This window comes from Camelus bactrianus, chromosome 10 (assembly GCF_048773025.1).
Source record: "Camelus bactrianus isolate YW-2024 breed Bactrian camel chromosome 10, ASM4877302v1, whole genome shotgun sequence".
NCBI classification, from domain to species: Eukaryota; Metazoa; Chordata; class Mammalia; order Artiodactyla; family Camelidae; genus Camelus; species Camelus bactrianus.
In genome coordinates, this window is record NC_133548.1 from 35,899,953 (window position 1) to 35,919,036 (window position 19,084).

The 19,084-nt window shown below is 48.9% G+C and overlaps 1 protein-coding gene across 6 annotated transcripts in view; it reads left to right on the forward strand.

The window, feature by feature from the left end:
* The first annotated feature begins 9,420 nt into the window (after window positions 1–9,420).
* ABCC8 (ATP binding cassette subfamily C member 8) overlaps window positions 9,421–19,084 on the forward strand; it is a 73,889-nt gene continuing 64,225 nt past the window's right edge. For 4 of the 6 annotated variants that reach the window (XM_074372297.1, XM_074372298.1, XM_074372299.1 and 1 more), the window contains exons 1-3: window positions 9,423–9,814; window positions 11,094–11,235; window positions 16,151–16,272. In XM_074372297.1, the coding sequence (XP_074228398.1) occupies window positions 9,667–9,814; window positions 11,094–11,235; window positions 16,151–16,272 (412 nt within the window). In that variant the 5' untranslated portion in view covers window positions 9,423–9,666. Of the gene's footprint in view, window positions 9,815–11,093; window positions 11,236–16,150; window positions 16,273–19,084 lie in introns of all 6 variants that reach the window. The other 2 variants (XM_074372301.1, XM_074372302.1) reach the window with 2 other exon arrangements.

Sequence of the window (19,084 nt, forward strand, 5' to 3'; positions counted from 1 at the left end):
CGCAGGCTGGGTTTTTAATATTCACTTTCATTAATTTAAACCTGAATATTTGCAGGAGGTATTTGAGGTCAGAGACAGATTTCTTACAGGAAATGATTATGAAGTCAGCTCCTCCTTCCCCCTTCCCTTCATTGTCCCACATCTTACCCCTGAGGTGATGAGATGGAAACCAGGTGGAAAAATCTCCTACATGAGTGATGGTGCACTCCATAGGCAAGGGATGGAAAACAATGGGTTTTCTCCACTTATAATTAGGAGAGAGATAGCCATTCCCCACCCCTGGTAGAAAGGGGAGTTTAAAAAACAAAAACAAAAACAAAAACTTTGCTTCTTTGAGAAGGGAGGGATTCTCACTCTAAACTTTGGGAATGGACACACCTAGGGAGACAGTGCTCTAGTCTTCCTGGCACCTTAACCTGGGACCTGGTCCTGCCTATAACCTTCCGGCCTCTTGGGGAGATAAGAGTTTTATTTTCCTTTCTTAAAATTGTGGTAAAATACACATAAAATTTACTGTCTTAATCATTTTAAGTGCACAGTTCAGTGATATTTAGTACATTCATATTATTGTGCAACCATCACCACCATCCATCTCCAAAACTGTTCTTTTATCTTGCAGAACTGAAACCCTGTACCCATTAAATTTAAGATAACTCCCCAGCCCTGGCAACCACCATTCTACTTTCTGTCTCTATGAATTTGACTACTCTAAGTACCTCATATAACTAGAATCATACACTATTCGTCTTTTTGTGACTGGCTTACTTCACTTAGCATAATTTCTTCAAGGTTCATCCATGTTGTAGCATGTGACTTTAAGGCTGAATAATGTTCCACTGTGTGGCTATACTACATTTTGCTTATCCATTCACTTCTGAACACTTGGGTTGCTTCTACCTTTGGCTATTGTGAATAACACTCCTATGAACATGGGTGTACAAATATCTCTTTGAGACTCTGCTTTTAATGATTTTAGACACGTACCTCAAGTGGAATTGCTAGATATGCTTTGTTATCCTGTTGGGTCAGAGCAATTACCTAGACAAATGGCTGCAGATCTAATTCTCATGGTACATGAAGGGCAAAATGTTTCTAGGGAAAGTGAAAGCAAAAATCCCCTCTTTATATCTTGGACATTTTCAAGTCTCAGGAGGCTGGGAAGACTAACCAGCGAGCTCCCTCGGTGTATTACCACTGTATCTCCGGCATTTCGTAAGGTGCCTAGCATATAGTGTGTGCTCAATAGAGATATGTCAACAAGTGAATGAGAAAGAATCTGTCAAAAACAAAGAAAGTGCACCTACCTGATAGGATGTAAATCAATGAGAAAGTGGAATCCAATTTATAGACATCAAATTTTCAATTAGCTGAACAAGGACACAGCTGTTATGCCCATACATAAACATCATCACCAATCGATGTGTTTATTCATTCATCCACTCATTCATTCATTTCACAAATATTGAGATCTGAGCACCTACTCTGTGCCAGAACCAAAGCTACTCAAGACTCAGTCTCAGCCCCTAGAGGGGCAGGCAGACCCACAAGTGAGTCATCACAATACTGGGTGGCAAGGGCAGTGACCGGAACTGTACAAAGTGCTGGGAGACCAAAGGGAGGGAACTTTAAGTGGAACCACCTTACGGGAGTCAGGGAAGGCTTCACTGAGGAAGTGACATTTGAGCCCAGGGCTGACAGCTGAGACACAGGCAGTCAGTGGGTGAAGGAGTCTATTTTTAGCTTCCATTGCCTGGTGCTGGGCACACCCAACAGGTGCTTCCTAAATGTGGATTATCCGAATGAACAGTGGGGCAGAATCCACGTGGGGAGCTCCTTAGCTGGAAATTCCAGAGCACTAGCAATTGCCCTCCTATTGTCCTCCATGACATCCCAGCAAGGTTCCCTCACTGCATCTGGAAAGTCTGATTCCAGCTTCCCCACCTTTACACACCCTGCTATCCCTCCCAAACTGGACAGTCTCCCCTTCTACCCTGTCCAGGCTGGGCCATCACCCAAGGCCACCTTTCCCCTAAAGCTTCAAGAAGGCTAACTCTCCAAGTCCAGTCATCACTTTAAAAAAAAAAAAAAGATGTATGTTTATCTTGTTTTCCCAACCTGATTGTAAGCCCCTGAGGGTAGGGACAATCTGTTATTCCTAATTAGAAGACAATGGCGGTCAACAGCAGTTGTTCCCAAACTCTACCTGCTTCAGAATCATCCAGAGGACTTGTTAAAACAGATTTCTTAACTCCACCCACAGAGCTTCAGGCTTAGTAGGTCTAGGGTGGGCTGGAGAATCTGCATTTCTAACAAATTCCTAGGTGATGCGGTTGGTCCAGGGACCTCATTTTGAGAATCACTAGTATGGGAAGCCTGAGGGTTCCGGATCCAGCTGAACCTGGGTTTCAATTCAGGCTCTGAATCTCACTGCCTGTGTGAGTTAGGGCAAGTCCCTTAGCCTCCCTGGGCTTTAGTTTCTTCAGGACACAATAATACTAGGTTTGCAGGGTTACAGGGGACCCAGCTGGCACACAGTGGATACCCAATAAATGCCTGTAATTACTGGCTAATTGCTTCAGTTGCAGATCTGAGCACCTATTGACTGAGCCAAGTTATTTCTCCTAATTAGGGGAGCAAGCAACACCTCAAAACCCTCCTCCCCAACCTTCCTCCACCTCTCCCATCAACGGGCTGGAACAGCAAAGGAATTTGATTTGATTTCTCTAGGTCCAGAGGGAAAAATGGCACTTCTTTCCAAACCACCAGGCTCACTCTTCTTAATAAAACTTCTCCAGGATCTGTCCTTTGCCCAAGCCCCACCTACATCATTAAATGATTATCTTCTCAAGAGCACACCGGCTACTCAAAAAGCTTAAAATTAAATATAGTCACCAATTTGAATTTTTAATGTACTAATTTTAGCTAAAAATAGATTTTTGACTCTACATGGGGCATGATCGGGGAGTGCTTCAGCAATGTTGCCTTCAAGCAGGTATGTTAGGTAGTGGTCGTGAGTCTGTCTCAACGCCCCTGTCTCTCTCACCCCAACTCTCCTTCCCTCCCTCCCTTTCAGACCTCTGCTTGCCTGAGTGGAGAGGTCTTTCTTTGCCCAAGCAACAGAGAAGGGTCTTCTTCCCTCTGCCCCAGCAGAAACACAGTGGCAGGCATGCCCACACATCTCCATTTACATACGGAGTTTTCACCAGTGCACCAAGAATTTGGCTGTGTACTTACGTACAGGTGTACACTCAAGGAGCCAAGTCTAACTAAGGCCCCTGGGCTTGCTCTGCAGACACCGCTTCCAGACAAGTCCCCACCACCACCTCACACCTCCTTCCAACTAGAAAGCTCCCACTCCCCTTTTGGCTTTCTACTTTTACCCCCACCCCGACCCCAGCCCCACCCTGTTTCTTAGCAAGATGTTCGAAGTAGAAGCCTGAGCTCTGCCACCTATTTTGCTGGGGGTCCTTAGGCCAGTAAGTTTTCCTCTCTGCCTTATTTGCACCTGTATGGTGATGATTCTATCACCTGCTTGAAAGGGAGATAACGATCAATGATAATATTGTAAGGGACTTGGCACTTTTTTCTTACACACCCGTTTTAGGAAGGGATTCAATTATTAAAAACCAACAAGTATTACAGCATTACTCACAATAGCCGAGACACGGAATCAACCTGAGTGTCCATGGATATGTAAATGGATTTTAAAAAGTGATATATAAATGTGTGTATATACATACATACATACAATGGAATGTTAGCCATAAAAAGAAGGAAATCCTGCCCTTCACAACAAAACAGATGAATATGTGGGTGTTATGCTAAGTTAAATAAGTCAGAGAAATACAGATACTGTATGACCTCACCTACGTGTGGAATCTTAAAAAGGTGTAGAGGGTAGGGGTGAGGGGTGGGGAAAATGGATGAAGGTGGTCAAAAGCTATAAACTTCCAGTTATAAGAAAAATAAGTTCTGAAGATATAATATTCAGCATGGTGACTATGGTTAACAATACTGTGCTGTATATTTTAAAGTTGCTAAGAGAGATATTAAAAATTCTTATCACAAGAAAAAAATCATAACTATGTGAGGAGATGGATGTTAAGTAATGATAATCATATACATATAATCATTATGTTAAATTATGTCATATTAAACTTATCCAATGTTATATGTCAATTATATCTGATAAAACTAGGAAGGAGGAACAGAGTCTTGACCAGTGTCTTGTCTTTGGACAAGCAGCCCTCAGCTGATCTGAGAATGGAAAAGCTTGATATGTTTGCCAGGCTTTCTCACACATCGGATCCTTGAGAAAGGATCAAGGAGGCTGACTTGCCTAAGGTCACATGGCTAGTCAGAGGTAGAAGTAGGACCTGAACTTCCCTAGCATAGAGTTTGGGTCCAGGAGTGTCTGCTCAGGAGACAGGAGCTGAGGTCCCTCTCGGTGGGGGAGGAGAAGGAGGGAGGAAGCTGAAGGGAAGACAGGTGGTTCAGCAGCATTCCCCCCTCACCTGGCCTCAGCGCAGACAGCTGAGACCATGCTGTGTCTGCCAGAGGCACCTGTCAGGGACCAGGCTGTGCCAGAGAGAGGTGTCCTCTCTGGCTGAGCCCAGATGGGGATTCTGCTGCAAGGTGACATCAGGTGGGGAGAGGGGCCAGCCAGCGCACCTTATGGATCTCCATGCAGCTCACATGTAATCTTTCCACTCCATCACTAATGGAAGTTGCCTCCAAAGCAAATTACCACAAGGTCATCTGCAAGCCTGCTTCACCCATAAGTGAGGCCCTAGTCAGCAGGGCCCCCTCACACTCAGGACCTCCCAACCGGCTCCCCATCTGATGCCAGTGACTGATGCCATGACCAAGCATTTCCTTTGGTTTTTAAAACAGAGAAAAGGCAAGTGCAGGTTTCCCCAGAGGTCTATTCTTTGGGCCCTGGACTTCCTCCTCAGGAGGCAAAGTCTGAGAGAGAGAAAAATCCTCAGGACCCCCACACCCCTTAAGCGGGTGGTTAACAGTGCAGGCTTTGAAGCCAAGCCTAACTGGGTTTGAGTCCTTTCTCTACCAATTCCCAGCTGTGTGATCTTGGGAAAAGAATTTAAGTCCTCTGAGCCTCAGTTTATTCTGATAGTAGTAACTACTAAGCAGTTCCTCTGAGGTTTAACACAAGTAAAGTGTGGGGCATACACGAAGTATTCAACAAATGTTGGTGAAACAAAAAGGAGAAAATCCTACTCTCTGTCCCAGTAACCTGTCCAGGAAGAGAGCAGGTCATCACAGAAGGGAAACAAGGCACACTTGAGAAACCCCAGTTAGGTGTACAAGCCCAAGGGAAATGCTGAGTTGCTCCGGGAAACGAGGGGCATGTTTTTAAGAAGAGGCTGTGTGGGGAAAGGTAGAGGAGATAGAAGAAAACACACAAAAGAGAAGACCTTGGCGGCTGGAGAAGAAATGGGGGATTTTACTAAGATGTGCTAAGTTTAAATTGCATCATTCCCACCTCCCCCTGAAGAGTTCAGTAAAGCCTCCATTTTTATTCGCTGCACTGGGGAGCTGGATCTTTTGGGGATGCAATGGGAGGATGGGTTTGACCCATCCAAGAGGCCTCTAGGGTGTAGAGCAAACAGGCTATGCATGGAGTTGCCCCCTGGCTTGTGTTACCGTAGTGAGAGTGACCTTGGACCAAAGCTTTACTGGGCAAGAACAAGATCTTTATTTCATTTTTTATTTCAAGCCCCTACCCCCTTCCAAGTTGGCAGAAAACATTGACACTGGGCTTTCTTGGAGTTCCTTTTCCACCTCCTCAGTTATGTGGTGACAAAAGGCTGGGGAGGGTTCATCCTATTCCTGTATCACCCACCCAGGCAAGTATGGTGGAGGGTCCCCTGCCTCTGTAAGTCTGGTGGCCCTGCTCTGGGGCAAGGGAATCTTTCTTTAAAACAGCCCTTGTATTGATTTTCTGGTACAACTGACACTTAGTCTTTCCCTTGCTGGGTTGCTATACACCCCTCAAACCCCCAGCCTGATACACACTCATATACACACACACACACAGCAGGCAAGCAGGGCGCCAGGCACAGCTTCCTGCTCTCAAGAGCTCCTCTCTCTTTGGTACACCCATCGTGTGGGTGTGTTTTCCACCTGGAATCTGCTTCAGTCATCTGCCTGAAGAAAGCGTGAGAGGTGGGGTAGAGGACGTCTTTCCAAGTCAGTACAGATAGCCCTACTTTATTCTCTGCACTTGTCGCATCGTATGGATAATACAATGATTTTTGGTTTTGTTTGTTTTGAACCACCTCACTATTGATTGGGGGTTATTGAAAGGGTCAATTTCTTGAAATATCACCCCCACTCTATTCTGTTACCCTGTCACCGGTATCATCCTGAAGGCCTGCTCTGTCATGGTCACTGACACACCTGAACAGCCAGACAGAGACGGGGCACTACAACCTGAACAATATCAGAGGTGGTAAGGACTCTTTTGCAGACTTGCTCCAACCCAACTCTTTCCGTGCACAAAGGAGGGTGAAGGGGCCTGCCTTTGGCCACACCCATTCAGTGGGTCAGAGAGCCAGTGCAAGAATCCAGGTCCCTGAAATCCGTCCCAGGTTTTCCACTCTGCCAAGAGGAAGGCTGAGAATTCTCAAAGGGGATTGACTACCCTTGCTCCAAGCCTGCTCCCAGTGCAAGTCCTCCTTCCCTCCCCGGGCATCTGGAGCAAGCCATCTACTTTGGAGGCGGGAAAGTGTGAGACCCAGCGCCTCCCCATAAAGACGTGTAGCTCCGTGTCTGTTTCTGTTGTAGAAATAAATGGTTTCATGCCACACTGATTTCTCTACATCTTTGCCTTGGTCACCTTTCCTTGTCAGGATACATAATTCTACTTTATTCTCTGTATTTGCCTCACAGTATTCCACAGTCTAGAGTTATCATGTTGGGTTTTTTTTGGGGGGGGGGGGTTGTTTGTTTTGTTTTAACCAACCCTCTATTGATGAACATTTAGGTTATTTCAAAGATTGCAATCCACGCTACAGCAAAAGTGCTTTCATGCCTCTTTGTGCACTTAACTCTACACTTTTCAAATAACTCTGGCACCCACACCATGGGCAGTGTGATGGGTGTCTTCACTACGAAGCTAGGTGTAGGAAGGGTGGAATTTGCCCACAGTCACGCAGTAGGTTTGTGCTAGAGCTGGCAAACGTGGAGCCCCCACCTCAGCCTCCAGACCTAATACTCTCTTAGTGCCAGTTAGTGATCATGTAACTGTCCTCTAGTTTGGGTCCAGTTCGAATTGGCCATGGTGGTCTGCTTATTTCAAATGGCCCAGAAAAGGCAAGTGTGTGGGTTGTGCCAAGCACTGTGTCCTCAGTGCCAAGAAAGGGAAAGACCACTAGAAACCTTCATTGGTTGACAGGGTCCCATGTGTGGGCCCCCAGGAGATGATGTAGCCTGGACCATCTTCCAGGCTTACAAAGCACACTTAAACCTGTGATCTCATTTTAATCTTCTAGGGTCTGTATTATTTACCTTCCCCTTTTAGAAAAGAGGAAATTGAAGCACAGAATGGTGACTTGTCCCACATGATACAACTAGTGGTGGTGGAGCCAGGACGAGGGACTTGTTCTTTAAAAATACATACACTATTACTACTGAAAGGGAAAACAAATTGCTGTAAGTATGAAAAACTGAAATAATAACTACAGAAACAAAATGGCAACACTGCAGAAAGAAACTCGGGGCCAAAACCAAAACAAAACAAAACAAAAGCAAAAACCTAAAAACAATCTTGTTAGGTGATAAAGGGCACATCATCTCATCCGTTTGAACCTCAGTTGTTTCATTTTTAAACAAAGAGAACGGTAATAACAATAATAACATGCACAGCAATGGGGCTGACACACACTACACACCACCCTCATGCAATAGCCATTTCCACATCTGAGCTTCCCCTGGGGGCTTGCATTCACACATACATACTTAATACGGCTGTCATCAAAGGAAACACACAATTTTGCTTCCTGCTTTTTCACCTGACATTGTCTCATAAGCTTTTCCCACTCGGCTACCTGGACTCAGCAATCACTTTTCCAGTGGCTGCATTTACCCAGATTAATTAATTCCTGCCACTGGTGCTGGACATTTATCACCACCAAGTTTTCACTATTTTGGCTGATGTTTTCAGCCTCAGAGACCCAAAAGTCTGAGACTGCCTGAGGCCTTCGGACCCTGAGCTCCTGCTCTCCCCAGGCTGTTTACCCAGCCCCACCTGCCCTCTGTCCTGGTGCCTGGTTCAGCCCTTGCCTCTCTCGGGCCTGAGGCAGAGCTGAGACCTTGCCTGACGGTGTCCCGTAAAATCTCCAAGCCACAAAACATCTTCAGAACAGGCTGAGAAAAGCTCTTGGGGAAAAGGGTGAAGAGAGCTTCCCTTGATATCCCCCAGCCCTTCCTGAGAACATATGCATTTATGCTCCATACCCTTAACTCAGGGACTTCTTCTAAAATCTAACCTGAAATCCCTTTTTCTCTTCTTTCTTCACAGGATGTAAACTTTTTTGGCCATGGACCTATGAAAATGTCTCCAGAAAGTTTAAGAAGGCATAACACTGTCTTTATAATTTCACCAGGTTCTTGAACTCCTTGAGCTTGCCTGTGCAGGTTAAGGATGCGGCTTAGGGTGACATTATCTCCTTCCACTCCTCCTGGCTGCCTTCCATTGCTTTCACTGAATACAATTCCACCACACAAGCACCTCTTTTTCAGCCTTGGGCCAGAATCTGTTCTACCCATTTACCTGTTAGTCCCTGGAGGTTTCAATAAAGTACTAGATGCACACCTGAGGGACATGGGAGGGGGTGGAAATCTGACGAGCTGGGTACAAGTTATGCTTCCCCACTTGTTGGCAGTGAGACCTTGGGTCAGTCATGTACCGTCCCTGAGCTTCAGTTTCCTCATTAGAAAAATAGGGGAAATTATAACCTGTACTTAGCAGGAATGTTGGAAGATTCTGTTTGTGAAAACGGGGGATATGCCATAAAGCAGCTATGAGAGTCCCGTGCCTGGAATCACTGTGGAAAACATTTCAAGCCTCCCCCCTCCCCCCAAGGTAATGTTCTTCGTTGCTCTTCCTACGCACATAGACTAGGGGCTTGCTCCACTCTGCCCCACCAGGACCCTCCAATCTAACCGTGTCATGCTCAGGTGAGCCCACATCTCAGACCCCAGGCAGTGAGCTCATACTTGAGACTCCGACCGCGAACATTCAGGACCCAGGAGGACCCTCTTCCTGTCTTCTGTACCCCTCACCCTCGCACCCAGACTCGAGCGTGCCCACCCACCCAGCTTGTTTCCCCCTCTTTCCCAGCGCAGGCGCGCAGCGGAGATACTCACAAAGCTGCCCCCAGCACATCTGGGTGCGCGGGCGGCCACAGCTGGAACGCGGGCAGGTGAGCGGTCCGGCTACCGGGCTCCCGGCCGCCCCCCGGGCCCCGCAGGTAGTGAAGAAGGAGCGGGTTGGGGGAGCCGGAACACGGGGCGGGGCCCGAGGGGTGGGGGCGGGGGCCTCTCGGCCGGGCCGGGCCGCCGACCGACAAGGGGACAGAGAGCGGGAGGCGCGTGGAGCCAGCCGCAGCCGCAGCCGGAGCCCGAGCCCGCGCCCGCGCCGCCATGCCCCTGGCCTTCTGCGGCAGCGAGAACCACTCGGCCGCCTACCGGGTGGACCACGGTGTCCTCAACAACGGTTGCTTCGTGGACGCGCTCAACGTGGTGCCGCACGTCTTCCTGCTCTTCATCACCTTCCCCATCCTCTTCATCGGTGAGCGCGCGCGGCGAGCGGCGGAGGAGGGAAGGGCGGAGGCGGGGTGGGAGGAGAAGGCTCCGCGCGCCGCACCCTCAGGGTCCCCTTGCGGCCAGGCGACCACCGCTCGCATCCCTGCTCTGCGTTCTGCCCCAGGATCCGGGGCGTTCACACGTCCGCATAGCTCTCACCCCCGGGGTCCACCTGCACCCGCACCCACCACAGCGGACGCTCCTGACCCAAGTTTTGCCACGGCAGGGCCCGAGCTCAGATGGAGAAAGGGGAACACAGGGGTCTCCGTACGCACTGGAAAGATGAGGAGGCGTCGGGTTGTACCCTCAGTGGCACTGTGGAGGGAGCTGGGTCACCCCTCCCCCAAGGCACCCTTCCTGTCAGCCGCAGTGGGGCTCTGGGAGGAGTGCAGCCTGCGCCTCAGAGGCTGGAGTGGAGGCCCCGCGAACCCCTGTGCTTCCCCAAGACTGAGCCGGTCAGCAGCCTCCGACAGTTCCGGGGTCCCACTCGCCCTGAGGGAGGAGAGGCTCCGCTTCCTTTGCGAACCCCACCGGGGCGCGCGTCTCCAGAGCGCAACTTCTCAGGCTTCGTGCAGAGCAACCCCGACTGACGCGCAGACTCACAGCGACCCCAGAGGCCTCCAGAGCCCTTGTCTGAAAGCCCTCTGCAAAGTTGGGTGTCACTGCCCAGACAATCCGACAATCGTGCGTGCCTCTTTTCCTCGGGTCCCCTTCATTTCTCTCCAAGACCTTGAATTTCCAAAGCTGGCTAGCTCTATCAACTCATAAGATGTCCCCTGCCTCCCCCCAAAAGTTTTCATTCTCTAATTAAGAAAAGCAAATTTTAAAATTCATATGCAGTTTTGGGGAAGAAAGGAAAGATTGTCACAAAATTAGAAAGAGGAGATGCTGCAGAAGCAAAAAGTTGCTAGTTATTGACAAAGATAACTAGACAGAAATAGGAAACATACTCTCATATGTGTATCAAAAATTGTACCAGCATTTACACTTCTGTTCACAACCAACTGGTTTATTTACGTGGTAATTTGTTCTATAAGAGATCAGTATATAAAATGGATATCTGCACAGGTGGGCCTCTGTGGGTCCAGGCTTCATGCTAGGACATATAGTCCACGTGTACCAGACTGGGCATTCTCATGCTCAGGTGTACAACTGGGTACACTCCTCATCCCCACCATGGACCCAATGCCTAAGCACTCTCCTGGAGTTCATGCAGCCTCCTCCAGATGAGTCAGGCTTCTGCCTCTTCCTGTCTCTCCTTGCAGGATGGGGCAGTCAGAGCTCCAAGGTACATATCCACCACAGCACATGGCTCCACTTCCCTGGGCACAACCTGCGGTGGATCCTGACCTTCATGCTGCTCTTTGTCCTGGTGTGTGAGATTGCGGAGGGCATCCTGTCTGATGGGTGAGTGACTCTCAGAGGACTCAGGAGAGTGGATCTACTCCAGGGTGCTTCCTGAAAGGCCCAGGGAGACCCCAGCTCACCTGTACTCCATTAGCCAATATCATTTTGTTTGCTAATTGATCCAGCCACTGTTTATCCAACATCTTTTGTGTGCCAAGCTCTCTGTGAGAACCAGGCCCTGCTCTCAGTGCAGCGAGGTGGAGGGAACCTGGATCTGCATGCCAAGATCCAGTGAAATAATCCTAGAGCTGAGTGCTCCAACTCCTCTGGATGATGCCAAGCCTCTTCCATGAGCTGCTGGAGTTACCCTCTTGGGGGAAAAAATCTTGCTTAAGCTCTTTCCTTGGTTCTCAATTGTTTATAAGGTCCCAAGTCTTCAGCCTGGCATCCAGGTTCCTCACAGTAGGCCCTCATTCCCAAGATCCTTCTCCCCAAGCCCACCTTTCCTGTGGGACTCACAGCACACGCTTCACATCTCTGCCACAGCACAGATCATACTTTATGTTAACATCTATATCTATCTGCAAACTGTCTCCTTCTAAGTCAGAATGACCTCAGAGTTGCAATCTGGGCTTTATTCATCTTTGTATTCACAGTGCAAGGCACACGACAAAGCTCCGTAGACCCTCACTGACTCCTTAAGATGCAATAATGTTGCAAGTAAGCACTCTGGGATGAGAAAGGAAGGCAGAGTTGGGCAAGCTTCAAGGTTGAGGGGGCATCCGAGTGGAGTCTGGAGGGATGACTAGGGTTCTGACAGGCAGAGGAGTTCCAGAGAGGGAGGGCCTGTGGAGCCTGAGGGAGGAGAAACAAAGGAAAGTCACCATGGAGGAAAGCAGGCCGGGTGGGAGCAGTGCAGCGGTGCTGAAGCATGAAATACACGCAGGAGAGTGATGGAGGCTGAGATTTGGAAATCAGGGGCATCTCCAGGAGAGCTTCAAATGCCAGGCTGAGTGTTTGGGTTGGATTTGTCAAGTTTGGAACAGAAGAAAGATGTAATCAGAGCAGCATTTTTTAGGCAAGAGCTTGAGAGGGTGTCCAGGGTAGCTTGGAGGCAGGGAGAGGCTGGGGGTAGAAACAGCACTTAAGAGGTGGTCTCATTAGTCTAGGTGAGAGATAACTGCAGCTGGAAATGGTGCGTCAGCAGTTGGGGGTGCAGCCCAGGATGATTTGCAGCAACCACCTCACTAAGGAAGAGTTGAAGAATCAGCGAGGCTCAGTGACTGCCTGAGTGAAGGGGTGGTGGAGAGTGGTGGGCATTTGGCTTAAATACCTGAAGTCCATTCCCTGAGAGCTGGAATCAGACTATGCCCAGCCAGACAAAAGCTGGCTTTTGCAGCTGGCAGCAGGGGGATGAGATATCCCCCTCCAACCCCGCCAGTCACACACACACACACCCTCACCCTCCCACTCCCAATGTCCCTGCATTCTGGCTTCAGGAGCAGTAATCTCTGTGATAACTGTTTGCCTCAGGCATCCTGATTATCAAAGCCCTCAGATGAGCAAGAGGACCAGAATGCATACTGCCACATAACTAGCCGGTGACAAGTCCTCCTCCCACCTTCCATCCCAACACCCCTTCCAAAGCTGCACAAATGCTAGAGACGGGAGGGATACCTTGTGGGCCTCAGGCCAGAATATAGTCACCAGGTTATAATGAACAAAGTGACAGAGAGGAAAACACCCTTCCTGCAGATAATGTAGACCTGGATCTTCACTAGCTTTTCTGCTACGCTACATACCAGCTGTGGGACTTTATACAAACCACCCAGCCTTTCTGGGCCTCACTTTCTCTGCCTGTGAAATGAGCATCATAATCCCTGCCTTGCTTGCTTCATAGGGCAGTGGAGAGGGAAATTAGGGCGAGACAGGCTGCAGGGCGCAGAGTGCAGTGTGGCAGAGCTCTGGGCAGACAGTATGTTCCCAGAATGTGTGAAACTGGAATGAACCAGGTGGCTGTCCAGCAGCCCCTCCCAGGTGAGGCAGCACCTGTGTCCCAAACCGCTCCAGCTCGGTGCAAATTGCCATCTCCTCCCCAGAGGACAGGTCAGCTCCTCAACTGGACACTTTTCACCTGGCCTTTGCTGGTTTCCATCTGCAGCCTACACCCCAGGGCAGGTGAGCATGAAGGAGGGACATGGGAACGGGAACAAACAGGAGGAGAAGCCACCATCCTTGCCCTGTGGCACCCTCAGTCCACCTCCCTGGGTTTGCAGACTTGCCTGGAAATCTAGGGGGCAGATGAGAGAGGGGGTTGGTTAAAGCAGTGGTCTTCAAACTTGAGTTTAGTTTAGGGTAAGCCTCATTTAGTGATTAATTAAGGCATCTCTAGCCTGTAGGGATTCCTGTCTTCTTTTAGGTGTTGTTTCTCTGTGATGCTCTGAATTCAGAAGACACAAAGCAGTATAGGTTAGTGAGGAATTTTTTTTTAATGTAGAATGTTTTCCCAGACCACCATATACTGGAAAAAGGCCTATAAAGTTTTTTAAACTAATTTCTTACCTAATTCAGAGTATATTATTCAGTAAAGAAGTCAAAATCTATTCTATTAAGTTATGTCATAAAATACGTATTTCACTTATGGTTATTTCTTATCTTATTTCATCTTAAAAAATGTTTATCATTTCTACCTCCTATTACAAAAAATGAATTTATTTAAACTTATGAAATAACATTTTATATGTCACTTAAAAATATGTGGGAGAGTATAGAGTCTTTCAAAATTATTTCAAGGAGTACAGAGGCAAGGGTTTGGGAGACACCTGGGCAGGGTGTTGATTTTTTCCAGTGTCCCCACTAGTGGCTGATTGCCTTGTACCTTCTGTATCAGTGTGAAGACCTTTTGCTGAGACTATCCACTAATCAAGGTTTGAAGAATATCAGCATTTACAGTCTCATTCAGAAATCTGGGATGTGAGGGCGATCTGGCTGCGACATCTGTCATCCCATTGATCACCAGGGTTGATTCGGCTGATCTGGCTGGCTAGGCAGGTGTCCCCTTCCTCCCTCACCACTCCATGTGCATCCCTCCCAAAGCTGCATGCTCAGTTGAAGAGGACGACCATCCCCAATAGAGGAGGACCGTTCTTCTCCATCGAGGGTATATGAGTAGCTGCGCTCCCCTGCTAGAGCCTCCAAACAAGCTCTCAAGAAATCTGGAGATCAGCTTTTTTAGTTGATGTGGTGGCTTGGTGATAGCATCAGGAATGCAGGTTGTCCCCATTTTTCTATACCATCTTCTGTGTGTCCCTCATACCTTCCCTCATGGTCACAAGATGGCTGCCCAGCTCCAGGCATCACTTAGGCAAGGGTAAAGGGAGCATACTCCCCAAATGCCTCTTCCTTATGCAGGAGATCATCCTCCATAGACATTCCTTTACATCTCATTGGCCAGAACTGGGTTATATGGTCATCCTCAGACCAGTCACTGACAAAGGGGTCTGGAATTGCATGCCTGATTGACTAATCACCATCCATTCTTTGGGGCTGAGCACATTGCTGCTGGAGCAAACTTGTGGTTCTTTTAGCAGGGAAGGAGGAGAGCATACCATTAGTTGAGCAGCTCACCTCTATATTACACCGTAGTCCTACCAGACTACTTGGGATCCAAACATGGCTCTCCTCATTCTCCCACCACCCCCACCTTTTCTATTGAACTCCTGCTCATCCTTCAAAGTCCAGCCTGGTGCTACCTCCTCTGTGAAGCTTTCCCTGGTTGCCCCCCCTCTCCTTTGTGCTCTCAGCCTTCTGTCCATCTGCAATACCTCTTCCCTAGACTGCCTAGTCAGACAGCTCTGAGCACGGTTGCCACCTCCCTACCATCAGCTTTTGAAGGCAGGGACCTTTGGCACACTGAATGGAAGGACCAGTACCAGCAAAGGCAGCACCAAGGCTGGAGACTGGAGGAGGCCTTCTAGGAATGGAGGGGATCCCAACATGGCTTCAGTGGAGAGAGCAGGCCCAGCAGTGCTGGGGAAATGACTTGAGGCCATATCACCTGTGCCATTGGCACTAGGCCTGGGTTTTGCTTTCTATAGGAGGGAACCTTGGAAGGACATGATCAGGACCAATTAAGGTGAGCCTCCTCACCAGTTGGGGGGGTGGGCTGCATTCTGGGAGAGAGCTCTGGTTCTCCATGGGGCTTATCACCAAACCCGAGCCCACCCACCAAGGTATCTGTGAGTTAAAGTGGGGAGGGGATAAGCTGGTATTGGCTGCCTTCACCCCCATCCCAAGGGAGGAAACAAAAATAGTGCCTTTAGGCTTATCACTTAGCCTCTCTGTGCCTCAGCCCTAGAATGAGAAGACTAAGAATACTGACTTTATAGAATTTTATGAAGATGAATGAGTTAATACACATCGAGTACTTAGAACCGTGCCTGGCGCAGGGTAAATGCCCAATAAATATTGACTCTCAGTGTTGTAATTACATCACCTGGGGAGGGATGCCGATGCTGACTTACACTGTTCATGTTCTATGGGGTGATCACTAAAAAAGTTGTGGTCTTCAGGCCCTTGTATTGCCCAGGGGACCCCAGGGCAGAGACTCAGCTGTGTTCACTCCCAGAGAAGTGGTTCCAGGCCAGAGGCTTTGCGGCTGCGACTGCCAAGGCCGACTGCCAAGGCCAGCTGCCCTACATCAGGTTCTGTACGCGTGAACCCAGGGAGGGAAGGCCATGAATTTCAAAGCTTGAACACCGATCCCGCACAGCATCTCTGTGTGGCCTCCTTGGCCCCTTAGTTAACAGGTGTGTTTGGGGTTTGGGCTGGGCAGTGCTGCCAGCATAGGGTATGGAGCTGTGCATATGTTCTGGAGGCCCTGCCATGTGCTGAGCCCTAAGCACAAGGCCTGGGCTACTCTGTTGGGGTACTCAGTCCACCCACTCTTCTCTCTCTCTCCTGCCCCCAATCTCAGGGTGACCGAGTCCCGCCACCTCCACCTGTACATGCCGGCTGGGATGGCGTTCATGGCTGCTGTCACCTCTGTGGTCTACTATCACAACATCGAGACCTCCAACTTCCCCAAGCTGCTGATTGGTAGGGAAAGGGGAGGAGGTGGGAGAGGGAGGGGGTAGGTACCTCCATTGGTTCCTTCAGATAATGCTTGCTGTGGACTTACTATATGCCTGGCACTGCTCTAGAGTTTCAGAGGTAGAGAAGAAGAAAATTCCTGCCTTCGTGGAGTTTCCAATCTGGTGGAGAAGATAGATAGGCAAAGACAGTAAATAAACAAACAAATAAGTAGTGATGATGCTATGAAGAACACAAAGCTGGGTACGGGGTAGAGAGTGAAGGCCGTATTGCTGTCTGTACAGGATGCTCAGGGGAGGCCTCTGATAGGAGTGAGCATGCAGATATTTGGGGGAAGATATTTCCGTGCAGACGGCACAGCGAGTACAAAGGCTTTCTGATAGGAACAAACTTGGCAGAGAGGCCAGTGTGGGCAAAGCCAAATGAGCAAGGAAGGGGAAGAATGGTAGGAGATAAGCTCAGGGCCCAGGAGAGGGGCAAGGAAGACTCCTGGGCTTTGGGGCTGGGCACCTGGGCGAAAGGTGGTTTTGATAACTGACATGGCAAAGTAGCAGGCATTGGGAGTGTTTGGGCCATACTGAGTTTGAAACAGCCAACTCAGGTGTCAAGTGTCAGATGAGCAGTTAGACAAACAAGTCGGGCATCCTGGGGGAGGTCAGGGACAGTCATGGGCTTATAGGTGGCATCTACAGCTTGAACTCCGATGAGGCTACCTGGAGAGAAAAGAGAAGGCCCCCAGGACCAGAGCCAACATTTAGGGAGACCCAGGAACGAGGGCCTGCTTAGACCTTCTGATGCCATGTGACCAGGGTCCCAGGCAGAAACAGCAGCGATGAGTGTTGGCATTTATTGAGCATGCACAGTGTGCCAGGCTCAATGCTGAGCTTCCTCCATGCATTATCTCACTTAACCCCTACACTTGTCCTCTTGTACTGTTGCTTTCCCCATATTACAGATGCAAACACTGAAACTCAGAGAGGTTAAAAGTAATAACAGCGAACATGCACTTGGCACATGACGTGTGTCAGGCACGATCCTAGGTGTTTTACTTAGGTTAACTCACTGAACCCTTACAACAACTCTATGGGGTAGGTACAATTATTGTTCCCCTTTTACAGATCAGGAGACCAAGGCTTAGAAGTTAAGTGACTTGCACTAGTCTCCCCAGCTGGTCAAGGGGCAGAGCCGGGTTTAGATCCTGCAAGTCTGGCACCAAGAAGGCTCTTTAAAAGGCTGAAACTGTGTGTTCAAGGGTCCTCAGACTGTGCTTAGGCCAGAGGTATAAATCCACAGGTCTGCCTCTGCGTGTCTGAGGCTGGGGCTGTACATGTGGCTATTAGGCTGTGGTCAGACTGTGTGTCATTAAGTCAGACTGTGATTTTTAGGAGTCACAGCATCTAATTGACATCTGGGAGTCTGGAACTCTGTGTGCTAAGCCAGAAATAGTACAGCATCATAAGAAGGCAGAAGATGTTTCCGGAGCTAATCACAGGTCTACCTTCCTGTGTCAGGTGGGAACGGCTCCATCAGGAGCATCCAGGGTATGCCCCCACCCAGGGGTCCCTGTGTGAGTGTGGCTGGGGGACTAGGGAGCAGCAGGTGGAGGAATGTTAAATACAGGCACCAGTGTCTGAAGCAGCTTCTCAGGCACAAAGACCCCTCATTAACCACCAGGGCCTGGCTGACCCTGGAAACAACCTGTCTGGACATCTGGTAAGTTCATTTTCTCATTCTCCAGAAAGGACATAATGTTGTCTCCTAAAAGCACAAGTTACCACCCATGAACGGACCAGTCCTGCTCTAAGGAACAAGGACTAGAGTTTTGCGTTCCACAGAGCCAGAAATTCTAGAACAGGGAAAAGTGAAGAGGGTGCACCCCATGAGCTGCAGGGCAATGGCATTAGGGGAACAGCTGGCCTTCTGAGGAGGCTACTGGCTGGTCACAGGTCTGGAATCCTGCAGAAAGGTGACCCATGATGCGGCTTACATTGTCCCGTGAAGTAACCTTGTTCCTGAGTCCAGGTGAGATCAGGAAGTATTCTATGAGAAGGTCATGTTTGAGCTGAGAACTGGAGGATAGGTGGGAACCAACTGGGAGAAGGGACAGGGGAGTGCTTCAGGCAGAAGGAGCAGCTGGACAAAAGCCCTGAGGCAGAAGCAGCAAAGACGCTAGGAAATGTGGGGGGAAACAGTGCTGGAGTGCGGTGAGCAGGGGGAGGGCTGAACTTTGAAGGCTGAAGTGGCAGGTGGGGCCTGTACCGGGCTGGACCTTGAAGGCCACACCACAGGCGTTAGTCTTCATCCCGAGGACAATGGGAAGCCACTGAGGATTGGAGTGTGTGGGGTGTGTGTGTGTGTGTGTGTGTGTTAACATACACATAACATAAAACTTTCCATTTTAACTACTTTTAAGTGTACAGTTAGTGGCATTCAGTACATCGACATTGTTGGGTAACTGTCACCACCATCCATCCCCAAAACTCTTTCATCTTCCCATTAAACAATGACTACACCCATTAAACAATAAGTCACTTCACCTCGAAACCACCATTCTAATTTCTGTCTCTGTGAATCTGACTACCCTGGGTACTTCAGATAAGTGAAATCATACACTGTTTTGTCCATTTGTGACTGGCTCATTTAACTTCACTTAATAGTCTCAAGGTTCACCCATGTTGTAGCATGTGTCAGAATGTCCTCCCTTTTCAAGGCTGAATGACATCCCATTGTATGTATACACCACATTTTGTTTATCCATGCGTCCATCAATGGGCAGTTGGGTTGCTTCTACCTTTTGGCTGTTACAAATAATGCTGCT